Source organism: Lepisosteus platostomus, chromosome 8 (assembly GCF_059453375.1).
Source record: "Lepisosteus platostomus isolate fLepPlt1 chromosome 8, fLepPlt1.hap1, whole genome shotgun sequence".
NCBI classification, from domain to species: Eukaryota; Metazoa; Chordata; class Actinopteri; order Semionotiformes; family Lepisosteidae; genus Lepisosteus; species Lepisosteus platostomus.
This window is the reverse complement of record NC_142618.1, coordinates 21,853,116-21,866,922: the sequence shown is the minus strand read 5'-3', so window position 1 is coordinate 21,866,922 and position 13,807 is coordinate 21,853,116. Positions and strand designations below refer to the sequence as shown.

General features: G+C 35.5%; 1 protein-coding gene across 7 annotated transcripts in view; it reads left to right on the top strand.

The window, feature by feature from the left end:
* Nucleotides 1–13,807, top strand: part of LOC148657083 (partitioning defective 3 homolog) — a 429,232-nt gene that overhangs the window by 198,520 nt on the left and 216,905 nt on the right. For 6 of the 7 annotated variants that reach the window (XM_088642913.1, XM_088642916.1, XM_088642912.1 and 3 more), the window contains exons 6-7: nt 11,235–11,320; nt 11,906–11,989. In XM_088642913.1, coding sequence (XP_088499039.1) covers nt 11,235–11,320; nt 11,906–11,989 — 170 coding nt within the window. The remainder of the gene's footprint in view (nt 1–11,234; nt 11,321–11,905; nt 11,990–13,807) is intronic. The other variant, XM_088642914.1, reaches the window with a different exon arrangement.

Here is a 13,807-nt window from a genome sequence, read left to right as displayed (position 1 = left end):
GGTGATTGATGGTGTTTTGTACTTTTGTTTGCTCTTTACAATCTAAATAAATCATTACTGCCTTGAATTAAAATGGTTTATTTTCATCAACAACTTTGGTTTTATTAGATTTTCCTACTTTTTTGGTTTTTAATGCTTTGCTACATGTAATTCAATGAAGGGACTCATTACTTAAGATATGTACTTCAGGTCTATCACACTAAGGCTTTAGGCTAAAATTGCTTTATTTTTCTGTTATTCTGCATTTCATTCTGGAGTCTTTCATTGTCGGGCCTATTCTCACTTTGGTAGGCATCAACATTAAAGCATTCCAGCTGTTATGTATATCAGCATTCACAACACTGCTCATAAATCATAATGCTGTATTCAAAGAAGTGTCAAGGAATTGCACTGTGGGCTTTTTTTTTGGTGGTGGTGGACTGTATCTTTAACAACCCATGATAAAAAAAGAATTAAACTTTAATCAAGACTGAAAAGAAGATACATCTTGGATTGCTACAGAATGTGCAACAACTCCTTAGATGTTTGCTAGATACATCCTAAAATAAACAGGATTCTCATAAGGAACATCTATTAGTGTAAAAGACAGGCAAGGCACATGGGGAGAGGAAGGAACCCAGGTTTACGCTGAACACAAAAGGTTAAACCTCCCTCAGGAATGATTTAACCTTTACATTTCACACGAATTGCATTTTAGCCAGGTTAAATGCTTTCCAATTAAATATGTTTTGTTGCTCAGGCTAAATATCAAGTCTCATTTTATCTTTTTGCAATAAACATTTTTGTTTTTATGTATTTTTTCTAAACCCACTTTGCCTCATTTCAGTATTTGTAACATTAAGCTAAATGATTCTACGAAAATAATTTCTGATTAATTTTATTGTTTTTTGTAAAGTAGTGCCCTTTTCACAATGCGAAGTTCACAGAACTCATTAGTTTTAAAATTTTCCCTTGTGATTTCAAAATTCAAAATAATTTATCAGAAATTATAGCTTAGCTTTTTCTTTATATGTTTAGTTTACATTTTCGGTGCCTTTAACAAGAAAGGGCAAACCTTTCCACCTTCTGTGTAACCATGTTGTGAATTCTGTTCTGAATAACCTATCAGATGTGTTTTCTATATTTATTGGACCACTCCCTTTGACAGTTTATATACATCAACTGTAAAGTTTCCTCTTAAGAACCCAGTCCGGGAGTGGGTAAGGGGTTCATATCCTGTTACCTTTCAGCTATAATATTGTAAAGCCTGGCTCTTCAACAGGAAAAAGCTGTGTGGGATGGGGTTGTGCCCAATGTGTTGTTTTCCCTTAAATAATGGTTGCCATGGGCTCCACAAGGTTCTTCAACTCATTTAAAATCTGCTTGTGTTTTTGCTAGATTTATATATATATATTTTTTTTTTTATGGATCAAATCTAATTAATTTCCTGTAGGCTGTAGTTGAAGTTTTCCAAACTTGGAAGCCGTTGGAACTGTAGATTTGAGTAGTGTTATTGTACATGTATCCCTTATCAAAGGAGAACTGCAGTCCCAACATCTCTGACCAGTTGTTATTGTTTGGTAACAAATTGGTGGTATACCGAAATTTGACAAATTCTGAATTAAGCACAAAATTGTGAACTTGGTGAAAGTACTATATAGTCGCCGTGTTATCACAAACAGCTGGTCTCCCCAGGGGCGAGAGTGAGATTTTGCACGAATTGCAACGTGAAATAAGTACTGGTTGTGCAGCAGACATTTCACTGCAGAAATGTTCCAACGTGATATGCACGCAGAGTTAACCAGTTATATTTATTGGCAAAAGTGTCTCGACGTTGTGAGCAATATTTCTATTGGATTAAAATAATAATAATTGCTTACACTTATATAGTGCTTTTCTGGACACTCCACTCAAAGCGCTTTACAGGTAATGGGGACTCCCCTCCACCACCACTAATGTGCAGCATCCACCTGGATGCTAAAAGAGATGTATTTACAAGCCTGCTTGTTTACAATGTAATAAGGCCGCTTCACCTCCCTGGAGTGTGGTTGTCTCATTCTGAATCGTGGAATATGGAGCTGCGCATACCTGGATATTTTGTCTATTTTGTGATGTACTGTAAATTGGATGTTTTGCAAGTTACTGTGTACATTTTTACATTCATTGTCATTTGAAATGCAGTCATCAGTGCCAATTCCGTCTAACACCAAAATATTAAAATAAGATTGTAGTTCCCCTTTAAACAGTGTTTTTTCAAGGACATATTTGCATTTTTAAATTCAGTGTGAGAAACCCTGTAAATTGTAAACTATTCAAATTTGCATTTCTTCAGTGTTTGTCTTTTGGAGCCTGGAACCATGTATAATATTTCTCTGTTATCTCTATGTGGGTTTGTGATGAAGGCAATAAGGCATTTGGGATTGTCAAGGAGGTTAAGCTCAAGTCATGGTCTTGCCAGGATTAAATTATTTCCACGTGCAGATGAAGAAACCCTTTAGCTAAACTTGTGGGTTTCCCACTTTTGCCAAATCAAAGTGGAGTAGAGGAAATGACCTGAATATTCACAGCATTTCAGTGCTGGATTCATCCCTACATGTGTTACATTCTCCAGCTCCAGTGCAGTGCTCAATTGTCTTCAGTGACTATGCTTTAGCTTGAAATTCAGGGTGTGACTCAGTGCACAATAGTTGTTCTGTGCTTGAGCAATAATGCTGTGTGCTATGAAAATTAATGCTCTCACAGCACAGGGGCCCACATAGTTAGAATTGGTACTGTAGCCACCAGGAATTTCTGAAGTTTAGCTTTGCACTGGGATTTCTGCTAAGATACTGAGCAAAAATAAGTTCAGTATAAAAATGTGATGCGAGTAAAAAATTAGTGCATAAGGCATTGAAAAACGTAGTTGCTAGTATAAATGAAAGTGAATAACCTGTACAACAATATTTTAAAGAAAATGATTATCTGATATTTTCCATTGAGATCTCATTTTGTTTACTTGGAAAGCATCTCTGTGCCCAGTAGTATCTTACATGTGCACTAACAGGATAGGTCTCAGAAGATCTTTTTAAGTTTCACTCACAGAAAATGTAGAAAATTGAACAAAGTCAACACTTAAAGACACACAAGTAATTGGCAGAATCAAGGTATTTACTGCCACCAACAAAAAACAAATCAGGACTTGGAATGTTTTCAGTATTGGTAAGAAATGGAAATGCATTCTGTGTTTTGTTTGTTATTTCATCTGTAACAGTATGCATAAAGTAAGAGGAAAAGTAGCTTATTGTACACCCATCTTAATAAATATTTGGTTTGTGATGTTCTTCTTTTTTGTTTACTTCATCAAAGGAATTAATATTTCCATCAAAGTCTGTAAGGATTATTATAAAATAAAGTGAAAGCGAAATATATCGTGCATCCCACACATTGAGAATTTTTCTCTCTTCATTGCTGTATTTTGACATTAGAATTAATCTCAGAAATTACCATAACTCGTGCATTATAAATATCCTTTCCCTCCCAGAATATTTCTTTAATGTAATCAAAATCCTGTGAGTTTCTTAAAAACAACAACCCTTATGCTAATTTTATATTTCTGGGTGATACTTAAATTATTTTTCATCTAAACAATGTTGCACATTTTTAAAATTATTTAGACAAAAGACCAAGCTCTGCAGTGAATCTGTTGTGTGAGCAGCCAGCCGTAACATCGCAAACCTGTGTTAGTTGAGTGAGAAACATTGGGTCTTACTTAGGAGAATTGGGGGCACTTAGGTTTTTGAAGTGTTCATTTAACCAAAGGTTACACTCATGAAGAAACTACACAGATTTACGTATTTTCTACTTGAACATCCATAGATCATCTGAGAGTCTCCCAAGTATCTAAACCAAATAAATTGTGGTAACTTAATTTTCAATAATTCATACCCTCTTAAACTTCTTATTTCATGAAAGTGCATTCCAGTCCTTTATTATTAATGGCAGCTGGAACTTTGAGAAAGCATATGCTTAGGTTTTATTATTGACTAAATGATTGATTTAGACCTTCATAATTAGCCAGGCTAATTTAATTAAAGTTCAATTTAACGATACAGAAGGCCAACAAAAACTAGGTTTGTCATTGATAGATATGAATTCGCTGATATGGAATTGTGGTTGTCAGATGATGTATATTTTATAACCACAATTCATTGAAGGAAAGACCTAACGGGCTCGCAATGTCAGTGTGGAGAGCCGCTCTTTGGATGCTATAGGCAAATTTAACTTGCTAACGTCACTGATTTAATTTTCTTAACAGCATTAAGAACCTGTTTGGGTTTAATTTGCTTAAAGTAACCCACGTCATCCAGAAACTTTTATACAGCATTAGCTGTACCTATAAAAAGACTGATATAAAGACTGGGGCTCTGTATGCTTGCAGGAAAAAAAAGTATTTTTCAACCTGTTGAGAATAGAAGGAGTTCTTCTAGAGTGTGCAAAAAGTACAGAGAGAGATAGATCCTACCGCTGTACTTTATTAATTGTCTTGGGTGTTTTATCATTTTCTACTCTTGCCTGCAGTTTCTTTGTAAGTAAAATACTCATGTCATGTATCACACTGAATTCTGTACTTAAGCAATCCTGCTTTTTACTTTTTTCAAAGAATAAAGAAAGCTGAAAGGATCTTACTGAGGCATAGAAAAGTAAGAGTATAATGCTGTTCTTTTTTTGAATATCTCACTTTCTCTACATGTATGCATTTAAATGTTGTGATAAAGAAAACTAGTGTTAACTGAAAATAAGAATGTAATCACATACTTCACTTCCAACCAATGATTCTGTGCTGAAACTACTGCACAATACAATAGTTAAAAAGCAAAGATAAAAACTCCTTATTTTGCATTATGTTTAAGGTTAGGAGAATGTCTGTGTGGGTTAGAACACATTTTGAATTGAAGTACAAGCTTTTTTTGCTTTCCATCTCCTTATAAACATACATTAATTCTGACTAGGGATTTGAACTTTGCTACCTGGCTTATGGAATCTGTGTAGATTTCAGCTCTACAGTGCACGTTCATGATTAACTAAATTTAACTGTGAAAAAACTGCTGACAGCTCTTTTTTAAATAAACGTGTAAAATATGATTGCTCTAGGCTTTAGGAAAATGCTTTTGTCTGGCCATTTAGTGGTTAGCAAACACAGACGACGACAGATTTATTCTTTTAATGTTTATTTTCCTGCAACTTGAATATTTAAGACATTTTAGATTTTCCATCCTAATTTAGGATTTCCTCTTATTGCCATTTAATAACTTGCACATTTAATTGCTGTATTACTTCCTCCTGACACATTCTGAAGTTATACCGGGGCTGTGAACCGTGAAATAGAGAATTTGGGCAGGCAATTACAGAGAGCAATGGAAATATGTAAAGTTGGATTCAATACAGAGGCTTCCTTAAATACAGTATTTGTACATGGGGGGGGGAACCTTGTTGAAGTCAGCATATATTAATTTAAAAATCCACAATCCATGCTGTTTGAAAGAAGTGTACAAATATGTATCATAAAAACCTGGAGTATTGATGACAAACAATGATTTGTATAATGAAATAGAACATTCTGTAGTATTTATTTAGGAATGTTATTACTTTGAATTGAAATGCAGTGTTAACATCCAATGTCTGGATTTCATTATCAATTTAATTTCATTAATCAATTTATAATGTATATCCATATCAATATATCACTTTATATTTTTAATCAAAGTAGTTGTTGGAAATGTCATTTACTGTACAATCACTTTACAAATCATTTTCTCTGCGACATACCATGTTCTGTTATTTAGATAGGGATCAGATTTTTTGACAAAGTTTAAAGTGCCAAGTTTCAGTACCAGTTTCAGAAATTCAAGACTGTGACATTTTGAGTTGGGATGTCTCCTTCCATGTCATTGTGCTTTAGTATCTTATTTGTCTCTAAACTATTCGAAGCTGGATTGTAACACAGAAGTCCCGCATTGCTATATATTTCTTACAGAAAATTGCATAAAACATACAGAATTTGTGAACATTAGAAATGTAGTCTGTAGTCTAGGAATTGAAATAAATCTGTGTTTTCACTTTAAATGTTGAGGTTGATATTGCAAAAAGTTTGCAATTAATTTGTAAGCATATATCACATAGTATCATGTAATGCTGGGCAGAAAAAAGATCCAGTCTGTAAGGCATAGATTTTCTCTTTGTCTCAGGAAATGGGACTGTGAGAGGCTAAATAGAACATCAGACACGACGCACACAATAAATCTTTTATGATGTAAAGTACTTATTATAATGAGCTGTAACTGCAATTTTATTCAAAGTCTGTGCATGCTAACACATCTTCATAAAGTATGTAAAAATAGTTACATTAATTTAATTCTACAATGGTTTAATTGAAGTGTATAAAAATATTGCTTTCCCTAATATTTGATTTGATTTTATTGCCATTAGATTTTTGTTATGCTTTTTATATCTCTGGAGACCCATCACAGAAACATTTATGAACTAACCCTGTCCAGATTATGCAAAATTAATAGATTTCTTAGGTCAACTAATTTTACCAATCACATTGCAGTATTTCCAGGTACTGTGTATCACACCATGCTTTTGATATCTGTTGTTGGTTGCGGGTGCTGATTCCATACAGTTATTGTGTTGGGCCATTTTGGGATTTTTGAATTGCTAAACCAATTTGGTTGGGTTATAATGATACGGTTTTCATATCTTCTTCTACACTCATTTACAAAATGGTCAGTTTCTACCTTAATAGAGAGCTAATTAACTATTGCAAAACAAAGGCAGCTTTCTGATTGAAATCTTATATTATAAAATATGTACAATATGATTTATCTTTTCCTCTGTAGGTTGCTGCGGGACTAATATTACTTGAAAAACATTGTACAGGATGGTAATTGCATTTAGAAATTCTCTGAAGTATTCCCTAATTGTGTTTACTTATTTATTTGTGTTTTTGATCTTTCTTTAACTCACATAAATGTAAATAACTGTCAGAAGGGGTTGCTGGGCTTGATACATGGGCTGTTCTAATGGGGTCATTATGTGGTGGAGAGTCAAAAGTTGCCACTATGAAGGAAGGGTTAAACATGGAACATTGCTAGTGAGTTCAAATTTAATCTGCCAGAAAATTTACTCTAAATTCTGCTTAATTGCACTGTTTACTAGAAGAGATGGATGAATATAATGTGTGTGCAGTTTCCATTTCCAGAGGGTTTTGACCTATTTATACTGAGACAGATGTGACAGACTAATATTAGTGTCTAATATAACAGCAGTATAGTTTTGACCTCTTTTTGTAGTATGACCAACCAATGCATCTCTTCTGAGATGTCTGACACAGTGTTTAATGAAGCACGATCTAGTGTGTAGAACAGTTCAAACTTTAAAGTAATCCTAAGTAAATATAATTCTCTTGTTTTATGTGCAAGACATTTTAAGTTGTGCATGTTTAAAGTTTGTTTTTTTTAGTCGGATGCTGAGACATCCAGACTTGGTATGAGGTGCATCCTTGTTTAGCTACTGTCAAAGTTAAAGGTGGCTGGCTGCTGCTTGTTCCTTTCCACTTCATTTCTTCGTTGTTGGTCTGTGCATTGCTAAATGAATCACTGATTGAAATGTGTAGGTTGTCCATTTACCATAATCCTCTTGTCAGGCCGCAGGAGTAGCATGATGAAGAGGGAAATTAATGCTAAAATTGAAAGCTGCACTGCTTGTTTGGTGCCGATACAGTCGCTGTCCCCACTGTTTGCCGGTTAATGTTACAGGTTTCAGAGGCGGTCACGTCTGTCTGCAAATCAGTAACTAGATTAGTTGACTTGCGTTGCAAGGTTAGGCAGCATTTGTATTGCGATCCTCATGTGCAATCTGGCGGCTTGTTCCGGTGTAACAGAAAAGCACTACAATGTAGCAATCAATTTACATCCCGAAGTAATCTGCTCTGCCCTTTGGCGTCAGAGGTGGAATGAACAGCAAGGTACCTTTGGCATTGATAAAGGGTAAAGGGTTATTTTGTATTGTCCGTTTCCTTTCTACATTGACCTCTGCCTAAAATATAGTCCTTTATTTTGGAGAAGTAATCTTGTACTTCTAAAAAGGAGAAAACTCCTGTGTTGAGTTGTTCAAAACTGGCTAAAATCTTTACTAGTCAACAAATCCCAAACAATGACGAAAAATACGGAAAACGGGAAGCAGCACGATGTGTGCTTTAAATAGATGCATAATGTGTCCGAGGACCTGTATTAATGATTATAATCATGTCTCACATTATCTTTTAAAATATTTGAAATGTTCAACATATCCAATAAAGACCACAACGTCTTAAGGTTGTGCAGAGAGGCCAGATAAATTAGATCCTTCTTTCCTCCAGAGTTAATGGAGAATAAATCATATCTATTATGATTTGAAACGGAGCAAGCTGTCTGTAATTTGTCACTTATTGTCATCACTATTAACTACATACAGCGCAAGAGTGACAGCCTTTTTGTAACTGATTGGAGGTTTTTTCATGTATGATTAGCCCTTCACAGAAGCCGTAATCTAAGAGTATTTTTTGTATAACAATTTAAAAAAAATGAAATATACTTTTAGAGCATTTCCACTGATGGCTAACTAGCCAGGTAGAATTGTTGGTACAATTTTGTGGAATGCTTCAACTTGTCATGCATGACCTTTTCAGTCTTTTGAAGTGACACACTGCAATATTTGCATTGTTTTGATTTTCAAGATCCACTGTCTCTAGAGAGAGACGCTTAGCTCCTGCTTTCCATAGTGAGCCTTGTATATTATTCGCATTGCTTCTCTTTTGTAAGCATTTTGGTAGCTGTAAGAAGATTATGATGGATTGGGACCTCAAAGCACATCAGGGCTCTCCAAACACTGAGTCATCAGTCTTCAAGTACGCTGGCCACTTCAAACATGCTGCCTTCCTGGGTGCACACTGCAACCCAGCAACCTGAGAACACCTTCCAGTAGCAAGACACTTCGTACTTACAAGCCCTCTGAGGACAAGTTCTTTGGACATTACAGGCTTTCTCAGCCAAGCTTTCAGTTTTCTTCTCAATTATTCAGCGTATCTCTTTCTCTGCTTGTGAACCTCACAAACCTTCACTTCCTGTTATTTTGAAAACAGTTGCTGGCTGAATCCTCATCTTTACTTCATATAAACCATTTGTAACATTTTAAAAGCCATTGCTTTTTGATCATCTTCAGTTTGAGACTACAGAACTGGAATAGAGGGGTTCTTTGGAATAATGGTTTTGTTGTCTAAATGATCAAGGGACTGGAACCAAAAGTGACTGAATAGAATTTGTTGAGACTTTAATTGGAATTTGTCCTTTTAACTGTATTAGGCACTTTTTCCATTATATGGTTAACCTTGTTGTTTAGAAATAACAGGAAGAGGGAAGAGGCTTGTAGTTTCTGTGTGATTATCCTGTAATGTTTGGGGATTGGGCATAGTTTCACTTATTAGGTACCTCAGGTTGGAGTGGGGGTCTTTTAGAGTGTATTAGGGATGAGATGAAAAGAAACAGTTCATGCCCCTGTTATCTTTGAGCAGTTTCTTGATACAATTATCAGGGAATTGCTGTACCTCTACGCGAGTATTTATGTTGTATCTATAAAAAGTCTTGAAAGCTTGCTGAAACGGGCTTTGTTTCATGCTGTTAGAATTTTAAGTTTATTGTTTTGAGAATTTCAAATCTCTTAAATGGATTCAACAGTTTGTTTTAATTGGTTTAATTTGAACATTGATTTGATAAAGTTGTAAAAATCTTGCAGCGAATATATAAGACAGTGTCAAGTCCAGATACTATTCATGACATTACCGAGTTGATGATCGTTATTGAAGACATTGAATTTGAAGTCATGTTAGTCTAAGCAATAGTGAATGTAAAATATTGCACTTAAGCCAGTCTTGCCAATTTCATTTATTCTTAATATGTTTTGTTTTTTTTATTTGTGCTGTTACTTGTGCTCTAGGATTTCATTTAGTGAGAACTTTTTTCTGTAATTCCATTTTTCTCTCCTCACATGCGTTTCTCTTTACCTTATTTCTGTTCTGGATTGAACCAAATTGTCCCTTATGAGATATGCAATTACTAGGAAAACAGCGGAAATGAACTGCATACTCATGAGATCATGTGTGACAAGTAATTAAAATTGCAGCTTCACAGTCAGTATGACAACAAAGGTGCTTACTTATTTCCATGGAGCTCAGTGGTACTCTTATAAAATTTTCATGGACACATTTCACATTCACCTTTGCTGTGTCTCCTGGTGCCACCTCGCATGCCGTGACCGTTCATTGTTTAGAAAGGCTTTATTTCTATAAAAACATAAAGTAGTTGTTGACTTGCTTGCCATTTCAGTGTATATGACATGGATTTGAACCTGTTGGGCTATTAATATTGGCTGAAGAGCTTTCTTTTTTTAACACAGAGCACAAACTCTGTGGATTCGGAGTTCTGAAATTGTAATTAGATTTTTTTTCTTTCAATATTCAAATAAAATGCATTATGTGGAATTTTTCACTTTCCTTTTAAACCATTGAAAAAAAAATGAGATGTGTGCTATTTTGATGCATTCTATATTCCTAGAGCATTGCATTAACAAGTTGTCCCTTTTAATACATCCAAGCGCACAGGAATGGGCAGTGATGGATAGTAGCTTTGTCAATATGCCCATTTTGTTGGCCTGTTGGCTTCTGTTGTCCTGAAACACAATGAAGTTTTTTTCCCATATTGAACCTAACATGAAGTATTAAGTTAGAAAGAACCATAAACATTTTAGGCATCTGTTTGGGATACATAAGTGAATAGAAGGAGGGAAATAGGTTATAGTTAATGGGAAATGGAGGCCAGAAAATACTAAGTAAAATAAATGGAGTGATAGAAACAAATTACCTTCAATGAGTGCCCACTTTATAAGATTACAGTAAAACCTGTGCTGAATCTGACCCAAGAAGATTGATTTGTTTTAAATAATCAATTACAGGCATCCCTCAGATGTGCATTATTGTATGAAACAGACAGCCAAAGGGTAAGATGTCTAATGCATAACACTGGCCTAAGGTATAACATTGTTTTCCTTTGATAGAATAAAAAGTAAAGAAATACTGAAGCAGAAGGTCATCAAGGAGCATTTGTTTAAGTGAGACATCTGTTTTGGAAGTGGACTGTATTTCACAGTGGTGAACTGATCAAATGCCCCTTTGTAATTTCCAGGAGGAAGAGGCTGGGGAAGAGGAGAATGGCAGAATCGAACCTGTTGGGCGTGCCGACTCTTGCCTGGAGCCTGTTTTGTCCCTCGAGTAAGTCTGCTTTCTCTGGAGAGGCTCATGCGGTCTGTTTGGCGCTGTTGACAAGGGCATATCCCATGTCTGTCTAAATGACCAAGAGACAGGTGTGTTATGGTATCAGTCTACACAAACAGGATTACACTTAAATGGCCAAAATGTACTAATATTCCGAGAGCCTGCTTTACTTTGCCTGCTTTAAAAACTCTTCTCTAATGAAAATCAGATAAATTAAAACTAAACTATGCTGGAAAATTGCAGTTTAACTGTCATTTGAAATTCTTAATTTAATCAAGGTTCTTTACTTCAGGAAATCTGAGGGATCTTAGTAGGCTTTCCAAAAAGAAGCCCTTCATAGAAAGTTTTTATTTGAAATTACCCTATCAACATGGAATCATCACTGCCATTATTCATATTCATTGTTATTTTTTTCTGTTTTTTTTTTTAATTGTTACTTCTCCCCATGCTTTCAGTCTGATCTGCAGGTATGTTCAGTAACAAGCTCTGACCCCGTTTTAGTTCACTTTGTGTTTTTGGTTTTATTATTTGACCACATCTGATGCACATGCTCATTTTGCCTCATTCATCATTGTCTCACAGTGACATGGTAAAGCTGGTAGAAGTCTCCAATGATGGTGGGCCTTTGGGAATCCATGTAGTGCCTTTCAGTGCCCGAGACAAAAGGTAAAGCTTTGTGAAGGCTGTTAGGCAGTAGGCACTGTAAAGTAATAGAATGCTTATGTTCCAATGTCTTCTGCATCCTTGTTTAAAAAACAATCTTTGAAATGATGTACCTTGAATTTGCAATGGAATATTTCTTATTACAATCAGGTAAAATAAATGCATACCACTCAAGGTTTTAAAGTGCACAAATAAAGGTACATTCATATTGGTGCACAAAGCAAATGAGACAGTTTCCAAAAAAGCTAATTGAGCAGTTCAATGCAGTACTTTTTAAATAGTGGGCAGTTTTGTTATTGTTTGGGTACCATTATGCTTAAGGATAACAGAATGCTGAAATCGAGTAATGATTTCTTAAAAAATGATGTCTAGTATGAATAAATAGGCATTAGAAAATAGATGTTTATGATTATTTTAAGAAAATAGAAAAAAATGGCCATATTCCAGTAATGGAAACCACCTGGTTGCTATGGTCATGTATCAAGGCAGTCTGCCTGTGCGAGAAGTTGCTGGGGAAAACGAGATGTTCTGCTTCAACGAGCAGCCGACTCATTCAGCAGAAGCAGGAACCTGGCTCTGTGAGGGACAGGCTAGGTCCTGGAAGGCAGAGGCTCACTATGCCAGCTCAGTACTATCACCTCTGCCTGAACCATCCGCTCAAGAAAGACCAGGAGAAAATACCAGCGGATTGACTGTAGCTCACTGTGTACTTTACAATTATTAGTGGGCCTGGAGGGTAGATCAAGGCTAACATTGACAACTGAAAGAGTGACTTTCGCACCCTTTCAGGCCTGTTAGTGGGTTGGTGGAGGAGTGAAGATGTGGGTAGAAATGTGCTTTAACACAAATCCAATTTGGTTCAGATGTTGGGTAGCATTACTACTCAGCAGTACATTGACAAAGACCTTGGATGATTAGTATTCCATTCCTGAAGGTCCTGATTTTCTAAATGAACAAAGCTTGTTAATGAAGTTCCAGGATTATAATGCTACAGCTTTAAGAAAACCATGTCAAGGTCTTGACCTGGTTAGTTTTTTTTTCTCCTGACCTCAGTCCATTAGAACATCTGTGGTATCAGGTCATTTCTACCACCAACAGAACACAATGAAGTTTAGCCACATGCTTTATGGGGTCTCTGTAATGAAGGTGTCATGTTTAATGCTGAAAACTATTACTTTTCAATATGTTATTTGATGTTGTTTATTCTATTTAACATATCCAATTAAATGCATTACATCTGAGTATTGCAGTTCTTTTGTGCATCAGTATATATAAAGCATATACACATTGTGTATTATATGTGATATGTGATTTTGGTTTGATAAGAAAAATTGAAGGTTCAGTTAATTTCTTTGAAAGGCTGCAAATTAATTGAAATCTAATAGGTATGACTCATACTGTTGGCTTTTAGATTTCTTTCAGTTCTCCTTGTGCTGTTTCATTCAGAATGATGTACAGTATCTCACTATAAACACCATAAGAACATAAGTATAGTTACAAGAGGAGAGGCTATTAAACCCAGCTAGCCTATTGCTCATAGGTAATTGATTTTGTCCAGCTTTTTCTTGATAGAAGCCAGGGTACAACTGAGTAGCTTGTTTCATATGCCCACAACCCTTTCTGTAAGGGTTTTCTGAGTTTTAAATGCATTTTCCCATAGTTGACGGTTGCATCCTCTGGTCCATGTTTCGGTGTTTATTCATCATGTTACTGTGTCCCACCCTGACCATTAAAGTCTTCAGATGGTGACACAGAAGTAGTATTTCCCTTGTGGATTTTTATAAAAAATATGAAATGCTTACTGCCTTTAATGATATTAAG